The sequence below is a fragment of the Python bivittatus genome, unplaced genomic scaffold, assembly GCF_059951505.1.
Source record: "Python bivittatus isolate LINGU-HERP-01145 unplaced genomic scaffold, Pbiv_v1 ctg000200_np1212, whole genome shotgun sequence".
NCBI lineage: Eukaryota > Metazoa > Chordata > Lepidosauria > Squamata > Pythonidae > Python > Python bivittatus.
In genome coordinates this window covers 1,081,907-1,102,239 of record NW_028277040.1, presented here as the reverse complement: position 1 = coordinate 1,102,239, position 20,333 = coordinate 1,081,907, and the positions used below count along the sequence as shown (strand labels likewise).

General features: G+C 35.5%; 1 protein-coding gene across 1 annotated transcript in view; it reads right to left on the bottom strand.

Moving 5' to 3' along the window:
* The window catches only part of ABCA12 (ATP binding cassette subfamily A member 12), a 128,442-nt gene that overhangs the window by 89,972 nt on the left and 18,137 nt on the right, over positions 1 to 20,333 (bottom strand). The window contains exons 4-10 of the mRNA XM_088135812.1: positions 16,124 to 16,212; positions 13,640 to 13,746; positions 11,921 to 12,106; positions 9,943 to 10,121; positions 6,027 to 6,118; positions 5,318 to 5,411; positions 396 to 4,295 (exon numbers count right to left, since the gene is read on the bottom strand). Of these exons, the coding sequence (XP_087991938.1) occupies positions 396 to 4,295; positions 5,318 to 5,411; positions 6,027 to 6,118; positions 9,943 to 10,121; positions 11,921 to 12,106; positions 13,640 to 13,746; positions 16,124 to 16,212 (4,647 nt within the window). The remainder of the gene's footprint in view (positions 1 to 395; positions 4,296 to 5,317; positions 5,412 to 6,026; positions 6,119 to 9,942; positions 10,122 to 11,920; positions 12,107 to 13,639; positions 13,747 to 16,123; positions 16,213 to 20,333) is intronic.

The window sequence follows — 20,333 nt, the reverse complement described above, 5'->3', positions numbered from 1 at the left end:
GATTGCAGTCCTTTGCATACCACTGAATGCCGTGAGACATTTCCAGCTAAGCAAACATAGCATTGCAGGGATCTAATCCAACACAAAGAGGAAATAGAGCAATTACTGTTTGACCAGAAAATGGATTTTGGCAGTCACATGAGGTTACCAAAAGATACACAAGCGTACTACTACATATGAAGCCCCTCTCTGCTCTGTTGTGAGTTCATCCTGTCAACTATACATAAAAATACATTTAAAAAATAATTATGAACCAGACCTCTGTTATTCTGCATTATTCTGAATATTTTGTACAATATTGTTTCTTATGTCAACCTCATCTCAAAAATATTTCTTATTATTTTAATGTTTGCCTGAATTTCTCTTCCTTCAACTAATTATGAAACATTACTTACTGTGCAATCAAACTGTTTGGAGATGGTGCTTGTTCCCATTCTTTCCAAAATGTCTTATTCAAAAGTGTTTCTGCAACCATGACAAAAGGATGCTTAGCATGGTCAAATTTATATTGCAGCTCAGTTCTCTTTGACAGCAAATTTGGATCTGGATTTGATTTAAGCTCCTTCAGTAAATCCCAATAGTTTAAAATAGAAATACTGGCATTAAATATTTCTGGAATTAACTCATTGTGATCCAGAACTTTTCCCATAATTTCCAAGCCATATCTTGCAATCTCAGTTTCTGTATGGTACCACTTGGACAACATAGTCCAAATCTTTGAAAAATTACTTTTAGAAGGAATAGAGATTTCTTCTTCATCTATTTGTGTGGCATCAGTCACAGGAATGTTTAGATGTGCATAGTTTTGAAGCGGCTTGAAGAATATTGATAAATCATTCCAGTCTACTAATTTGTCAGTGAAATTTTGTATATAATATTCTGTTTCATTACCCGAAAAAAGTGAGGCAATTTTTGAAGGGTTATAATTTACATTATTTACACCATCAAGAACTGGGATGAAACAGCTTGAGTTACTTGATGGTAACTCTTTAGAAATTGTTGCTAAAGTTGAATACATCTCCTCTATCCAAGGATGTTGGAAATCAAAGAGTATATCCATTTTCAAAAGCAAGCCAGAGGAAAATTGTAGTGATTTGATGATGCATGACAAATCATTTGAAAAATATACATTATTTTTTTGGTAAAGATTTGTTAATTTTAGAGTCTGCTGGAAATTTCTTAGGGAGAAAAGGAACAAGTCAATCAATGTTTGATTTGTTCTGTTTTCAAAGTCCACAGAAGTAAAAAGCAGTTCACAATGGCTTTGTTTAAGTGCCTCAGAGAGAGTGATATTTTTGAACAGCACTTGAAAAATTATGTGAATTACATCTTGGACACTGCAGTTATGTGGCATTCCAGTTCTATTGTTCCAAATATCTAAAAACGGACTCAGAGTTAAATATAAGACATCCACTATTTTTGTTTCTGCTGAATTTCTATGCCCTAAGAAAGACTCATTGAACTCCTTTTGAAACAGAAATTGTGAAAAACCATACAAGGAGGCAATTTTTCCTTTATCAGTTTCTTCCAATTTGCTGTCGGATAGTATTATTGTTCCTTGATTCAGTATGTCATACACACTTTGAATGATTGTATGGCTATTGTTAGCTAATGGGGGGATGGTTTCTAATCGACTGAGGTTAAATTGATGTCCAAACTTTTGCTGAAATAACAGATTCCTAACAGCAATATTGATTATTTCTGAGGTGTTACTCTGTGGGTTTTCTTCATCATATTTTTGTAGTATGTGGGATAAAAATCGAGTTAACCCTTGCAGTTCTGGGTTACAATGAAGATTAGAAACATTATTCAGTAAAGAGAAATGTTTATATAATGTATTTAAAATAAGTGCGTTATGCAATATTACAGGTCTCAGATCACTATGAATATTCACAAAGGCCTTCAACTCATTTGACCAGGATTTTTTTGTTGCATTTTGGATTCTTTGCATTAATCTTGAAAGATAAGTAATCAGGTTTACGCTTGTTTTACTATGATAGTTATTCTGAGGGGTCAGGAATGGCTCCAGAATGGCTTCTATTACTGAAGATTTAAGAAGAAAATCTGAAAATGTCAAAGGAATTTCTTCTCTTGCATCAAAAGCCCATGGTATATTCTCTGGAAACCAGGTGGTTGCTATAGACATCATCTTCTGGATAGTTCTCCATATCATTGCAAGTTTTAAGTTGATCTTATTTAAAAACAATTTATTCAATATTCTTGTAGTTTTGTTTAATGCCTGTTTGATTTGTTCTCGATAAGGATTAATGTAGAAAAGTCTTTGAGAGAGAGCATCAGTAGGGGATAAAAAAGTATTAATTTTTTTTCCAAAATAGGTTTTGTAATCTATGTCAGAGCTGGAATTCAGGAACAATGTTAACAAATCTAATGCATCTTCTAAAGAGGAAACTTGCATCCCCCAGGTTAAAGTTTCAAGAAACTTGTATGTTTCTTTTTCCTTGTTGGCTAATCCTATGCCAACAAGAATTAGTGCTTTTCTGGACATTTCTAGCAGTTGAACATACTCCTTTGTATTTGTCACATTCTGTTTGGAGTTCAATATTTCTGCAGTCTCACTCAAGAGCTCTGAGAAATCATTCCACTTTGATTGGTTAACAAAATTTTTACTCATTTTGCTCACTTCTAAAATCTTTGCTGCAATCTCTTGGTGTTTATTATGTAGCAAAAAAGAAGGTACAGAAGTTTGATTCCAAACTGACAGGTTATCCAGGAGATTTTGTGCATCCACTTCTGTTCTGTTCAAAATGAAAGGACTCTGAATCCGTAAAGCAGAAATTTTGTCGATGATATTGCTAAGCAATGGCTCTTTGCAAGTCAGATTACTTTGAGACAGGTCAAGAGAGAGGGCTCTTAGATTTCTATGCATCTTTTGTACCCAGGGATTCTGATATTTATGGAACTCAATTAATTTGGACAGAAAACCTGATGAAACTTGTAATGATTTGATAAGACACTGAAATTCATCTGAGAAGTGTTTCCTTTTGTTTTCCTGGACTGTCTCAAAAAGTGATGCTGATTTCAGATTTTTTATTGCAAGCTGAAACAATTGAGTAAATGTATAGTGATAGGTTGTTTGGTTTTCAAAATCCAGAGAAGAGAAAAGGAAATTACATTTGCTTTCTCTTAAGGCTTCCTTTAGTGTGGCATTATTGAAAAATACTTCAATTGCAATGAGTTGGAAGTCCTTAACAGTGCAGTTTGAGAACCTTTTGCTAGTCTGAATGTCTCCCATTAGAAGGCTTGGTGTTAAATACAACAGTTGCAACATTTTTGCTTGCATTGAAGAATTTTGCCACACTGGAGTCATATATAAATCCAGCAAAGATAATGCTTGTGAATATCTGAGGAGCGTATCAATTTTTTTAATATTGAATGTTTCTGTTAGACTGGGATCAGAAAGCATATTTATGCCCTCCTTAATTATCTGAAATAATTTTTGTACAGTTTCATTACTGGTATTCATTAGTGGATTAACAATAATGAATTCACTGATGTACTTTTTCTCCAGGTTCTCTAACACTTGTAAACTTTTCAAGATAGTGTTTAAAACCATTGAAACATTTGCTCCCTTAATGCTCCCTATATCATACTCATTCAATAAATGGTTTACAAATTTAATCATTTGCTCAAGTTCTATTTCCAATGGAAGTCCAAAGTTGTCATGGTTGATATACAGATTGTCATGTAATATATCTAAAATCTGTCTATAGACAAGAAAGGCTGTATCACTCCATTTTGCAGACCTCAGTTTTTCACCAATATGCCAATAAGTATTGAATTCATTCCACTGAGATTCATTAATGGAATTCTGGATTTTCTGCATCATGTGGATCAGGGAAGAGAACAGTAAGTAGTTATGATTTCTGCTGCTATTTGCTATGATATCAAATATTTTCTGAAGTACCAGGAATTTCTCAAGAAAATTGTCAGTTGTTGCAGGTTTAAGCAGAAAGTTTACTAACAATGATGGCACTTCTTTCAGTGAAGTTAAGTAACTTCTAGATTTTTCAGGCAGGAAACGGAATTTGAGGACAGTACTCATTTTAATAGTTTGCCATGCCTTTTTGGCTTTAAAAATAATCTTATTTAAAAGCACTGGATCCCTGATGCTCCTGTTTAAATTGTGGATATTTTGAATTTCTTTTAAGTCAGTGATTAAGTCAAATAATGGCATCCTCTTCAAGCTATTCTGAGATTTTGTAAATTTTTTAAAATCCTTTAAAAAATGGCCAGTCTTAAAATCTTCATCAGCAAAATCAAGAGCTAAAAGATTCCTGTAATAAAAATATACAGAAATATAAAATCAGTGTATTATTTTCAGTGCATAATTTATCTTAGAATAAAAATGATGAAAATGCCATGAAATATGTTTCCCCTTTCAGAACAACTATCTAGGTGTCAAATTTTTGCCTTTTTGTGATAGTCTTTTTATAATCTAACTGTCTCCCCACCCATTTCCTCCTTACACCTTGTAAGCATTTGCTTCTGTTTTTAATCAATCATATTTTGCCATTAAACATAAGCCTTATGTTTAGGGCTGGTTTTAACTAAGATTCCAATCAGACATGGAGAATGCTAGAATGAGAGCCAAATACTGTCCCTCATGGTTCCTGACCCAGCTTTTTGTCTTCTTCCAAGGCGCTGTCACTTTTCAATCCTCAGATTCCTCTTCTCTGCCCAAACCAGAAATATTAAAAAAACTCTATTAATAGCCTCTATTAATGTCTGTGGATGGTATCTTAAATGCTTACTGCAAAAGATACAGTTGCTGATGTATAGAGGAGATCTAATCTGCTCTTTCCTACTACTTCAATCAATGTGCAAATAGTAGTCCTTGCTATTTTAAGGCACATTGACACATGGGAGCATTTTCAGTGGAAGTAGCTACCCATGAAGCAGCTCCACATTCAGCTGAAATGTGGCAATTCAAAGTTCATGTCTGTTCCATTGAATTATATTTTTATGAAGTTTATTGTCATATGCTGAAATTACAAATCAGTTTACTTTATAAATTAATTAATCCACTGAAAACAATGGAACTCATTTCTGGGTAGAAATGCATAGTTCTCCTGTTGATCTTATATGAATACTAGCTTTCACGTGTGTACTGTATATTTCAGTCAAATGCTGATAAGTTTATATGCGTGTTTTCTTAATAATGTAACAGGAACTAGAGAAATACTCAAATGATTGGAAGAAAACAGGGTAATTTCTGGAAAGTTCTCCACTGAATATTCATTTCTTTTGACATAACATTTTACAGCAGCAGAAAGAATGACTTTGACTCAGAACTTACCTTAAAACATCTTTCATTTTAGCAAATAAACTCTGAATCTTTTTCCAGGAAACGGGTTGTTCACAAATGTAATTTATTGAGAAATTATTTTTGTCTACAAAAACAAGCCAACCAAGAAACGAGTTAAATCACTAATTTTAATTGCAGTCTTTTCAACTGTGTGATGATATTATTGTTTTATTACTTAAAATGTATGTGCCATCTCTCTGCCCATAAAATAATAACATTGGAAGGAACCTCACAGATGCCTCTCTGAGATTAACTGCTTCTTTTGTGGTTTTCCCAAGAAGAGTACAAAGCATGTCTTCCACCTTGCTAATGTGTGTCTTCAGGGTTGTTTCAGATCATTATGCAGTATCTGTTTGTTTATTGAGAAATCTGGTAAGACAAACCGGGGCTGACATGCCACTGCCAAAGTTCATCAGGAAGAATGAGTGAAGAGAATCTCTTTCATATTTAACAGATTAGTATTTAAAATAAGAATCTTACACATTGGCTACAATACTCTACAGTAATGTCAGCTTTTCTCTTGCCAAATGCTGTATTGGGGGAGAATTTTGTCTATGTTCAATTAACTATCTAAGAGACCTTAAGCAAGAACATGGTTTATTACAAGTCTGAATACAATTATTTTGGTTTATCTTACAGGAGTTTCCATTAGCATTAGTTAGGTCTCTGATAAAGGCATAACCAAATGGACTAGTCTTACCTTGTTCTGAACAGTTCAAAGTAGACAGCCAGCTAATCATATTTAGAATCATTTGGGGACTATTGTCACTCTTTCCTTCTGTATTCATAAACCTTTAAAAAAAGAAAGAAAATGTCCTGAGTATCATCATGCAACTGGATCATGCAAATGTCCTGAGTATGATCTGCACATGCCCAGAACTCTACTTCTGCAACTCCCCCATATTGTTCCACCAAAAATTGGCACTTATTTTTTTAATGAAGTTGTTCATTCAAAATAAATCACAAATTGAATGTGTCAAGCCAACATGAAACATCATGTTTGAGAAAGGGGACACAATTTTCAGCCCTACCCAACCTCTGCGACCCTCAGAATCTAAAAATTAATAATATCAGAAGATAAACACTCAAAGTTGCCCATCCCTAAATTAGAATACTGCAATCAACATAGACAGTGACACGTACATAGAGAACGGAATCTATCTGATAATTATGCCCTCCAAACTTATTTGGGCTACAGAAAGACACTCTGCCCTTCCATCTGCTTCTGGTCTCTTTTGGTCCTTATTTATATATTGGTGTCATCAGCTCTTACAGAGAAGAGTAGAAAATAGGCACCCTATTCTTTTCCCCCATATCTGGCAGGATTGTGAAATGACACCCGACTATAGGAAGGCCTTATTTTTTCCATTTCTCCTCTCCTTATACCAAGAAGAACTGCATGGAAGCAGATATCATTAGCAGGGAGGGTCCAATCCACATATTTATAGGAAGCAGATAGCTATAGCCAGTCTATCTGTTCTCTATCCCATTGTCTTTTCTGTGCCTTTCACAAATCCGGTCTCCCACTTCCCCTCTCTAATTAATATTGAGTTGATCCCCAACTTCATTGGTGTTAAATACAATGCAACATGAAATTATCAATCACTTGACTTTAAGTAATCCAGTTTCCTAAATCAGCAGGTTCCTCCTCCATCTCTTACCTTTAATTTATAATGATTTTGTTTGTTTATTATATTTCTACCTTGCTTTTCTATTTCTTCAACAATCAAGGCAGCTTACAATTACAAAAATGAAAAATATAAACTAAAGCAACATTAAAACAATTAAAATTGGAATTTAAATTGAACATTGAAATAAATCAACAATAAAAGTCATAGCAGATGAGATGGGTTTTTCTTATATTCCTTAATGGGGGGGGGGGTCAATGTATCTCCCTAGGGAGCATGTTTTACAGCCTGAGAACCACATAGGAGAAAGACTTTTCTTGCATACAAGATAGTTGTGCTTCTGGGTATGGGAGGATATTCAAAAGCATTTATCATGTTGAACTGTAGCTCCATGTTCAGTGCACTGCAATATTCAAGGAAGATTGTAAAAGGAATGCTGTTGCTAATTCCAGCCAGCTCACAAAGGATCACAGTTGGCACATTAGCCATAATTGTGCAAATGTACTCTGCTACCCATAAATCCATTGATAGCTGTTGATCAAGCAGCGCTCCCAAACTGCAAATGTGCGCCTTCTGGAGGGAATAACAACCCCATCCAGAACCAACCTCCCTTTGATTCCAGAGTCTAGCTTGTTCCTTACCAACAGCAACCCCCTTGCCTGGATTTAGTTTCAGCTTATTCTCTCTCTAGCCCATTATTGAGATTAAGTAACTTTCAAGGGTACTGATAATTTTCTTAGAATTGGAACAATAGATAGCACCAATGGCTGGTGTGGGTCTTCCGGGCTGTGTGGCTGTGTTCTTGAAGTTTTGTTTCCTAACGTTTCACCAGCACCTGTGACCGGCATCTTCAGAGTGCAGGAGCACAGACAGGAGCAGTTCTCTCTGTGCCCAGGGTGATGTGACCCTTTTGTGGGTATTTATAGAGATCTGAGGGGGAAAGGGGGATTGTGTGTGTGTGGGGGGTTGAGTTACAATTCAATGTTAACAATTCAATATAAGAAAAAACCCTGCCTAATCCCCAGGAAGATACACAAGCACCCACTCAGTAACTCAACCCCCCCACACACACCCAATCCCCCTTCCCCCCAGATCTCTATAAATACCCACAAAAGGGTCACATCACCCTGGGCACAGAGAGAACTGCTCCTGTCTGTGCTCCTGCACTCTGAAGATGCCGGTCACAGGTGCTGGCGAAACGTTAGGAAACAAAACTTCAAGAACACGGCCACACAGCCCGGAAGACCCATACCAGCCATCGTATGCCGGCCGTGAAAGCCTTCGACAATACAATAGATAGCACCCTTCCAAAGCTCCAAATAATATCCAATGGTTTCATGTATTGAACAGTATAGAGAACCCTGAAGGACACCTAGGTGTTAAGCAGTGGTCCCCCCAGCACCATCTTTTGCATGCATCCTGACTGGTAGGATTAGAATCATTGCAAGACAGTGACCCTGAACCCCAATACAACCAGAGGATCCAGAGGGACACCATGGTCAATGGTAGTGAAAGCTGCTGAGAGGCCCAGGAGACCTAGCAGTGTCATATTTTCCCCATCTAATTTCCAGCATGGATCATTAACTGCAGTGACCAAAACAGTCTTGCTATAGTATCCCAGATAAAATCCCATGTATCTGTAGTTGTAAGGCCACTACTTTCTTGATCTCTTGCCCAAGGGTGGAATATTTAAACTAATCTATAATTTAAAAGATCTTCCAGGTCAGGGGTAGTCTTTTTAAGCAAAGGTCTGAAAACAGCCTTCTTTAAGTGTGCAGAGATACATCTCATGCTTAAGGATACATTCCTCAACCTGGCTAATTTCATCATCCTGCTACAGCAGATAGTGGCCTTCATTTCTCCATTTACCTTGTCCACCTCTATAAGCCAAAAAGAATCCATATGAACCTGACAAGTAGGCACCAAGGTTAACTCCCTATAGCCTGTCCAAAATAATGCATAATGTAATATATCCAAAGAAACTGACAAGTTTCCATGTAAGGGACATCCCCAGCTCCTCTATGATATACATTTTTAAAAAGCTTTTAGGCAATGTCCCTGAAAAAATCTTGAAAGAACTAGAATTCATAGCAGCAGAAAAACAACACTCACATAAAATCTACAGCCAGACCCTTGCTCCTTTTCTAACCCCTTTCATCTGCAAAAAAATGTTACCATGAAAGACCCAGAAGGGACTGGTTTAAAAGCAGCATTCTCATCTGTGGCTTTCTCATATAACGAGACACCAGTGTAATAATATATGAAGCGGCCTTTGAGAAAACATTGCAGAATGTATTAATTTGTTCCTCATATTTATTTCAGTGATTCCCTCCCTGCTCCCTGTACAGTCCTTTCTTTTTTCCCCACTGCCTGACTGCAGGGACTTGTCCAGGCAGTTGCCAGGGGTCAACACTGACTTGAAGGCCAAAAAAAAAAAAAAAAGATTTTGACAGCATGGGAGCTGATTCTGTTGGCTCTTTAGAAAATAAGTTACTTCCAACCAATGCCTAAGGCATTTTAGGAAGATAAAATGGCAGCTACCAGGAGACAGCCACTAATGAAACCGCTACTACTGAAAGGAAACATCCCCCATCAAGAAAAGTGGGATAATGAGAATGAACTCAACTGCACTCATTTGATTCAATTTTCCATTCATTATAAAGTAGAAGTATATTTCTGTTGTCACATTTCTTCATAAATATAATAATGCAGGCCTTTTTCCTGCCAAAATTTAATTTTACCATGCTTTATAAAAAAATCTTACTGAAAGTCTATAAATTCAGGATAAAGTGATAAACTTTTCCCTCATTATTTTATTTCATATGGAAATAATCACTACCCACTGGGGAATAATTGGACCCAATTTGATATTTAGAAAGAAACCTTAAAATACCTCAGTTCACCAAAACTGAGTTCATTTGTGCAACAGTCAGAACTACTGTAAGTGAAATACTGAGCACAACAGTTTTTAGCTTTCCTCTCTTTTACCTTTTTGTGCTCTGAAGGGTATCAACCATATCTTTCACTTTGGTGGCACCTTGAATGATATCCGGGGCCCTCAGGAGGAGGTTCCATATAGAAGTTTCATTCTGCACTTGGGAGATGAGTGATAAAAATGATGCTGCTTCCTGGACAAAAGTCCTCTGATAAGAAGGATCCTTCTGTAACTAGAATGAGAAAGCAAAGGACGTCTTTTTAAAAAGGAGTAACAGATGGACCACCCTTTTTCTTGCTATACAGGTAGTCCTCGGGTTATACCCATTCATTCAGTGACTGTTCAAAGTTACAACAGCTCTGAAAGAGTGGGACTTATGACCAGTCCTCCAAGTTGAGGCCATCGCAGTGTCCCCACGGTCACGTGATTGCAACTCAGGCACTCAGCAACTAGCTCACAGTGTACCTTTATCTCATTCCCAGTCCCCAAAGCTTTAAGTTGTCCACAGTTGTACTAGCATAAATGTAATGTAATCACAAGGTGTACAAAAATATGTTACGCTGTTAGCACCCATTATATCAGGTGACTAGGGATGGATAAGATCAGAGAATGGCTTTTTGGCTGTTACAGCTTCATGCAAGTATACCCCTCCCCTCCCTTCATCTGCCACCGTTCTGCTGTTGTAATACAGCAGCATTGTGCTGTAGGCCCAGAATTGTGTATAGGGCTAGATTGGTCATCTATTGGTACTTTAAATCCTTTGTAGGATATAGCACAAGGCTGAAAGAGTGAAACAGTGGAGTTATGGGATCAAAATCCCACTACACCCCCACTGACTTTCATTCAGCTCAGGCATATACAACAGAATGGAGGGAGGGGCGCAGAAAGGAATGTAGAGATGATGGGCAGAGTCTTGCAGCCAGTCCCACCCCAATTATGCTGCTATGCTATAATTGATAGGCATTTTTTCCTGCAAACTGGTTATATGTGGAAGAGGAAGACTCGCTAAACTGGAGGAATGGATTTATCACCTTGCTTATCATACTTTGCATAAGCACCATCAGGACAGTATCACTCAGCCATGAGTCAGAACACAGGCAGTGGAGGCAGAATAGGGATTGGCAATAGGGGTAAGCAGATTTTGTGTTGGCATAGTTTTCTGCTGATTTAAGAATGACACCAGAATAGGGGATGGCCCTTACTGAAATATTTCTCAGGAATACAGAGGTTTCTCTCCATTAATTTTTTTTCCTCTCTTCTTAGGATCTTTCACTAGTCTGAAGACAAAGTGGTATGACCAAGAGACACATACAGAGGTGGCAGATAGTAGAAAAGCAGTTTTTAAAGAAAAGGGCCATACAGGTGGGGAGAATCAAACTCTTCCTATGACTACTGCACTTGTTGTATTTGTCTTCCTTTCTTCCTGTGAATTCCTACCCTGAAATTGGATCAGTGAACAAGATAGCCCCTTCCAGCTCCCTGATTCTATTATTCCAGTTCAGCTCACATTGATTATCATAACTCAGCTGAAAGAATTTCATCTGTGCTAATCACAGGAAAAGGAAAGCTCAGTGTTTCTTGTTCACCTAATTTGCTAGCTCCACCCACCCATCCCTTCTTTCTCAATGACAGAGCAGACCAGTATTTAAATACCAATATCTGCTGTCGTCATATGGGTGGGCTTCTATTTTAACAACTACTTCCAACATTTTTCATCTTCTGCTTTTATCCTTCACCTGAGAGAAGTTTCTATTCCTGTTTTCAGACAGATGAATGCTACTCTTTCATCCATGACTCTTTTTCATTTCTTGGAATTCATGATATCTCTTTTACAAAATAACCAGATTCAAGGTTGTATATGCAGGGTGATTAAATAGTTAAGAGAGTGGGAAGCCTGTTAAATAAAGAAACTGGACGGGGGGAGCCCTTTTCTAAGCAGTTTGATAAAGGTCATATGTAGTAAACACTTTTGCCCTCGGGGGAGAGAGGGAGGGGAGGGAGAGAGAGAATGAGAGGTGGACCGATACTTACTTTAGAAATCTGAGTTCTGAATTCTTGAAAAAATGATTCCATAAGAGACATATTGTTGAGGCAGAATGGCTTATAGATGTTTGTTCCAAGGGTTTCCCAAAGGAGACTTTGCAAAGATGCATTCACTGATATAACCTCACAGATAGCAACTTTAAGGCTTGCTTGAGAAGAGTTTTGCCTCTGCATCTATATAGTAAAATTACATATAAGAAATAATGAAATAGAGTTATTTTGTTCTGACTAGATATAGATATCTATAGATCTAGTTCTGACTAGATCTAGATTTTCTAAAATGAGTTGATCAAAAGTTTGGAAGAGCATGACATTTAGTATAAAGATTAGAATATAGGCTAACAACAGGATTTCAGAAGTAACAGGAAGCCTAAAGTAATTCTATTCTTGCTTTAAAATGCTGTGAGGATGGCCCTATCTACATGTTTGCAATTCAAGAGTTTGCAGAGCCTGTGCTCACTTTCTTTCTTCAAGGTTGAAAATAGCTCAGTGTCCCTCCCATTCACCAGGTCTGTGAATCAGATTTTCTTCATCCCTTCATCCTTTTTACAGAAATGAAGGAAGCTACTTTCTAGAATCCCCCCAACCCAAAAGGTCCACATACACTCCATGATTTTGTCTACATGTAGTCATGTATATTTGTCTCAGTCTGTGCGCAAGGGAAGCTCATTTGAACGAAGTAAAAATAATGCATTTAGAAGTCTCAGAAGTCTTTTGACTGTAAGGTATTAAACTGTGTGGGAGGAAAATGTGTTTAAACAGTTCATACACATACTGTTCACTACTTCTGAGCATGCTTTCAATAACCATAAGATTGTATAAAATTAGTAGAATTTCATCCAGTGGAAAACAGGCTACCCTTTGCAACTGGGGAATTCTTCTAAAATAACAAATACTTGGCATTGGAATGGTTCCTTGTTAAATAATTATAATTGTTTTTAAAAAAACAAGCGTCTATTGGGTTGTGACTTAAACAGTGCTGGAAAGATGCTGAAACTTAAAGCAAAGATGGAGCACTGTATATGCCACTGTGAGCTGCTGTATGAAAGGCTGGATATCAATCCAATCCAATCCAATCCCATCAATCAAGTGTTTCTATTATTGGGAGAGAGGGAGGTACATAAATTGCTTTACAGATAGGATAGCTGTTGCATTGTTGGTACAACCAGCAGGTGGCAAGTTCTCCTGGGGGATCAATACTATTGATACTTTTGCTGTATGGAAGACCTCTTAGTCAGGGAACTGGGTAATGCTTCCTGTCCCATCATCTAACATTACAGTTGCTACGGCTTCCAAGTATATACAGCCTTTTAGAAACAGACACTTTCTCTCTCACTTACGTGTCACTTGGAAATCAGATGTAGTGTGAAGTTTGAAGCTGTAGAAAAGATGAGATGCCCTAGCTTTCTTCAGAACAGTTAAGGTTTCAGTTATTTCAAGTTTAAACAAAAATAACTGTTTCATGCTGTACTATTTGCAGCATTAATATAATTTGTTTTTTATTTGATGATCAGAATTATAATTTCTGCACTATCTACATGCAGCACATATAGGAGCATACTTATAGCTTAAGCAAACTAAATTTGGGTGCTCTTTAAAACTAGAATAATTGTTTTATTTCCTCATAAGAATATTAAAATGCATGTACCTACATTAACATTAGGTAAAAACATGCATTTTAAAGATGACCTACATATAGACAATTACCTCTGCCAGAGTGAGAATCTCGTTAAGCAAATATATACTGGCATAGCTGGGTGATGATGAAATATTTTCAATAAAGGCTTTCAGACTGAATGTTGAATCATGTATCTCTGTAAACGAAAGAAGAAAATGTTTCATAAGTTTGCTTTTGATGATTCTTTGCAGAAGTTTTATCTCACCATTAATATATACAGCTTGGAATGAAATATAAAGAGGAAGAATCCAAATCACTCAAGCTGACTGAATATTTGAGAAAAAATATATCCCATGAACTTTACTGTAACAAGAAATATTTCATGGCCCTGAGAGGCAATGGCTAACATTATAGAATAACTCCTCAGTAAATGAGGTGTATTGCTACAGACTCAAACCAAATTATTATTGCACACACAGTATATGTAAGGAAAATACCTCAGTTTGTGCAATAGTTTTAATAAATATCAAGTAACATATATGCCTATGTGATAAATATATACATATTTATACATAAGAGAGCCAGTGTGGTGTAGTAGTTAAGGCACCAGGCTAGAGAGCAGGAGACAAGTTCTAGTCCTGCCTTAGGCATGAAAGCCGGCTGGGTAACCTTGGGTCAGTCATTCTCTTTCAGCCCAACTCACCTTACAGGGTTGTTGTTGTGGGGAAAATAGGAAGAAGGAGTATTAGGTATGTTCATCACCTTGAGTTATTTATAAAAATAATAAAGGTGGGATAAAAAAAATAATGGCAACAGTGATTATATTATATGTTGTACTACTAGATTTTACTAGTATTATACTACTGTTTTACTTCTGGCAGTGTGTATATGTGAGAAATAATAAGAGATGCTAATTTTAAATTATGGCATAATTTAGAAAACATAAATGTACCAGTCATAAAAGGTGTTACGTATACATTTTAATTACTGTATAAGGTGGAATGAAACCAGGTGAACGTATATGAAGAACAATAACCTGCTTTGTTTCTTTTTTTAAAAAATGGTAGAGGTTACAAAAATCCTTGATAAAGAATAATTTTTTTTAAAGAATTGGATAAACTTTGAAAAAAAATTAACTTTCTATGAGATCTGAAATTGTTTTCTTTGTAGATTTGGGCCTTCAGGCTTCTCTGTTCTGAGACATACCTCCAATTCAGCAATATGGCATCACTTTTCAATTTGCATTCTATGTGCTTTTCTATCCTTTCCTCTGTTTCTTTTTTTCTCTTTTTCCTATTCTGTCTTTTACTCTCTCCATCCTCTATAAAGAAAGAGGTAATTGTACAGGGGAATCTGAACTTAAATCAGGAAACATTCTACTTCATTCATTGAAAACTGTTTCTTTTCTTTTTTTAAAAGCATTTTTTTTTAAATATTTTTAAAATAAATTTTTTTTTATTTTTAAATTTTTAAAATAAATATTTTTTTATTTTTAAATTTTTTAATTTAATTTAATTTAATTTAATTTAATTTTTTAATTTAATTTTAAATTTTTAATTTAATTTAATTTAATTTAATTTAATTTAATTTAATTTAATTTTAATTTAATTTAATTTAATTAATTTAATTTAAATTTAAATTTTAAATATTTTTAAAATAAATGGAAAAGAAGCAGACCCCCACTTCCCTACTTCGCTTACATATAAAAAACATGAAGCTCAGATATGTCCAACATAACATACTTTCCAAAGTACTGTTTTCTAATTTGTATATCAGGAGGCATATAATTTATCAGGAGAAGTAAACTTCTCTTGAAATTAGTGACATTTAAATACTTAAGTGGAGGTTTAGGTGCTTCAGGCAGATATCACTCTATCTCTCTAAGTTGCCCTGTTGTTAAATTACCATTTATTAAATGAAGTTTCAATATATGATCCAATCTATTATTATGCTGATATAACATTAAAAACCAGCCCACTTGTTTTAATGCAAGACCTTGAAAATTTTAGCTACACAGAACTCTTCATCCAGTATAATTTATTAATGCATCTATATATTTTATGACTGTAATTGTCCAGGAGGTCATTTTCTGCTCAAGTCCTCAAACTACCTCTAGATGTGCAAAGTTTCTCTCCTCCTATAAAATGCACACAAATTGACAGAAACCAAGTTTCAGTCTTGAATTTGTAAAGTCTAAGGCATTTCTTTGTGGATATTTAAAAGCACATCTTAACTATTCCCAACAGTTTAAAAAAATAATTTGCGGAGCAAGTCTAACTACCACCATAATCAATTTCAGGAGGGGAATTGGGATGGGATGAAATTGACACCACAAAGGCCTTTGGCAGCTCCTGTCTTCATTTTCTTTCCTTTGGAACCAGCATGAGGAAGGCTATGAAAACAAAGTCCTGTGTTTTAACATTAAAATGTCTACTTACTCACATTCAAGTATACATTGAAAGCCAAGAAATTGTTTTTAAAAAACTGACCCATCTTGAAAATTTCCCATAAAAATTTTTATTTTGGAACAAGAAAGAAAGCCTACTAAACTCATGTGGAATTGAGTAACCTACCCAATAGACCATTCTTATTTTGGAGAACATCATCAGTCCAGGATGATAGGTTGCTACCTTTTGACAGTTTAGCTGACTTCCTCTGTCTTCTGCTAAGAAAAGAAGAAGTAAGAAGAAATCTATATCATCCTTTATATTTAATTTCCCACTGCTTTTACATATATATCAAGCATATTAAAAACTCATTTCAGAATATGGGCATCTAATAAAGCACTCAGTTTATTTCAGCAGCGAATTTTTCTTTAAAAATGAAACTAGACAGACAGACAGACAGATAATATGCCATCTTAGCTACCACATAGACTTTATACACACACACACACACACACCACTTGGTCTAAGCCAAAAGGCCAAGAAGCTATCTCTCTCTCTGAAAAATCCAAAATATATATAAAAAAGAATCATATCTTTTCATAGCAAAATACTATGTAAATTATCATAATTTTGGTCAATTTATTATTGCTTGAGTTGTTTTAACATCCAACAAAATAAGTTAGTTAATTTTAAAAGCGAAGTTAATCCCATATTTTCTGATTAAGGACATATATTTAGGCGCTTTCCAGTGTGTGCAATAGTTATTTTAGCAGTCTTAATAGAATCAACATAAATTGCAAAATTTGCATATTCCTCAGTATCAACTAATATTTCATATAAGAATAAGTTCAGTATTTACTGATAATTGGAAGCCTGACATTCACTGAACACTGTAATTTAATATGTACACATGATGAGAAAATACAAACAAACCTTTTGTTAGATGTGTAATACTTCTGACACCAGTCCTGATCATCAGAATCATCATTATATTTAGTTTCAATTGCATCAAATTCAAGCAATACAATTGCATCAAATACAAACAATATTTATTGTTTCAAATAATTTTCCTGTTAAGCTTCCACCTGAAATATTATCTGGTATATTGTCAAGAATCCAAGTTTAATTGCATTAATTTATTTGTATATTCAAATCTTTGCTTTGTTTTTATTAAATAAACTACATATCATTTTATTATAATCTATTAATAACAATACAATATTCTGATTATATTTTTAATTACAGGAATCAAAATCTGAATTTATAATTTAGTCAGTTTGGCAATTGACCATATTACTAAATTTGGAAATATCATGAATTTCAAAATTTTGAATGAGCAGACATTCATGCATATGTATAGTAATAATGATGAATAAATTATTAAGGGTAGTGTTAAATTCTCCCCAGCAACACCAAACTAAATATATTCTGATACACACAAACAGCCAGTGTGCTGTACCAGTAAAATTGCTGGATGAGGACCTAAGAGACACACGGTCAAATCCTCCTCCTAATGAAGATAGGATGTCTGAAGTAAAAATATCATCTGCTACAATAGTACATAATTTATTATGATTGACAAAAGCATTTAAATAAAGCAAAATAAAAAACACATAATTTTTTTACAAAGTTAAAAGATAAACACAGAACAATATAGAAAAAGAAAAATGTTGAAAACAATAGAAAGAGGAGAGAAAGAAAAAGAAAACAAAAAAATACTTAAAGAAGCCACTTCCGTTCTTTTTTACAGCAGTTATAGACATATTTGAAACTGTTTCCCCACTTCTAAATTATATAACATGGTTCCCTTTTCCCCATATTCAACCCTTATTAATTGGTAGATCCAGAAATCTCCAGTTCATTTTTGTCCACTTTCAGCAAAAAGTCCATAAAGGATTTCCAGTCTTTTATAAAAGTAGTAGTTGTTCCCTCCCTAATCAAACAAGTGAATTTAGCCATTTCTGCAAGTTCTGTCATCTTCACAGTCCATTCCTCTGTTGTGGGTCTTTCTGTATTGTTCCATCTTTGTGCATATAATAACCTTGGTGCAGTTACCTTATATAAAACCAATCGTCCATGACTCTTTTCTAACTGACTATCCATAAGTCCTAGTAAGAGAGAGCTATGTCTAAAACTATGGTGCAATAAAGATTTTTAAGATACAACTTTCTCTGGGAGTCTATGTGAAGAACCCTCTAAGAATGCCAAAAATGATGATCAAGCCTCACTTAGGTGTTGTGACCTGATTTTAGAGTACAAGCTCTAGACCAGAAGGAAGATACTGTTTGAAGGGCTGCATTGCTGCACTGCTTGGAAGCTCCAGTACAATGGACTTCTTCAAACCACCAGGATGAAAAGGTACCTTCTCACAAGTTAAAGTTGTTTTGGATAAATACCGTATTTCAATCCATGGAAAAACTGTTGCAATGGAAGAGTTTAACTTTAGTCATAGAGTAGGTGGTTGAAAAGGGATCCTAAATGAAAGAAGATTATCTGGACTCTTTTCTGTCAGGATTCAAGCCTGGTTATGGGACAGAAATGGCATCAATTGCTCAGGTCAGTAACCCCCTTTGGGACCTAGAAGGGAGGAGTGCACCAGTCTTGTTCCTGTTAGACCTTTCAGCAATGTTTAGTCCCATTGCCTATACTTCTGGACAGCTTGTAGTGGTCGGAAGTGAGAAACACCTTTCTGTAGTGGGTCTACATCAGGGGGCAGGCAGTTCCAGTTGGTAGTTGGGTTGTGGATAAGTGCTTAAATCTCTGGGAAATTAAGAGTGGAATACTTTCACTCATTACTATCCCCCATGTTATTTAATATCTACGTGAAACTGTTGGAGGAGCTCATTCAGCAGTTTGGCTTGAAGTGTCATCAATATATCTCCAGAGCAGAGCAATCAAGTTGATAAGACACCAAGAAGAAAAATACAAGGAACAAGTGGAAGTATTGGATGTATTTAGCCTGGATAAGAGAAGACAGAAGACAAGTACCTAACAGTATCTAAAGGCTGTCATAGGAGATGGGGAAGAATTGTCCAGAGGAAGTAGACTTCGTTGCCCATCAAGAAAAATTAGTAAGGGCAGTTCAGCAATGGAACAGATTGCCCCAGGAGGTGGTGGTTTCTCCTTTACTATAGATCTTTAAACAGAAACTGGACGATCATTTGTTGGGGATGCAGTACTAGTAGATTCCTGCAGTGGGCTAGATGATCTCGTACCTTATGATTTTCCAATTCCTATATTCTATGATTATATGACTATGACAAAGAAAATTAATCAAATACTGGCAAAAGTTTGAGCATGATGAGGTATGAATAAGGGTGTAATTGCAACCTGATCCACATTGGCAAAATTGGGATCTCCATGCAAGATTGAAACCACAGAATATCTGGAATTCAAAAACGTACAATAGTCTAAGTTGCCCCAGGGCTTAGAAATGGACCTGCACAATACCCATACATCCCAATATATTGATTACTGGAAAGCAATTGACATGGGTACTCCTCCATAGCAGTCCTTAGCAGTAAATCATACAAGCAAGATGTTAGCTTAATAGGAGAAAATTAAAGCTGAATTTTTGAAAATGTCAAGTGAAACCATTTCTAAAGGAGTAAATGTGCTACTCTAATGCACAGCCTTTGGAATCTTCAACATTTTAAACACTCTTGTAAAAAAGGGGGGATGCACCATCCATTTTGGCCTGAGGGCTGCACTTAATACCTGCACACAGCCACAGCTTGCCAGGTATTACACCCCAAAAAGTGGATATGACCAAGGGAGAGTGGTCAAATTGAATTAACATTAAAGAAAACAACATAAATATAGTAGCTATGATTAGTCCCTATGTTTAATAATTTCCTCTTTCTGTCAGTTTGTAATAATTTTGTGGGATAGACCTAAGACTCTGAGGCTCTGAAATCATATTGTCTTTAAAAAGAAAAAAGGTTCTCTGCTTACGATTTATGAAACAAAAGCCATTTCATATTGGTTTCATCTTAAATATTTGCTTTGCATCTCAAACATATGCCTTGATTATATAAAATGGCAGTGTCTTCCTTATAGCAAGGAGACTGACTCTACAGAGCTGGAAGAATAAATCATCTTGTGATGCAAAAGAAAGAAAAATAAATTCAGTTTTTCAGGTTCCCATGAATAGTTGACAGAAATCTGAGACAATTTGGTCAGACGTCCTTGCATTATTTGGTGCTTTAGCTAATAGATAAATAAATGATATAGTAGTGGATTCCTGCACGGAGCAATATAGAGGTTGGACTATATGATCTCCAGTATCTCTTCCAACCCTTATATCCTATGATTCTATGAATAATTTTGTACTAAATGTTTCATTTTCCAATGTAGGTTCTTTGTTATAATAGAATGTGTAATAAAAGACAGATGA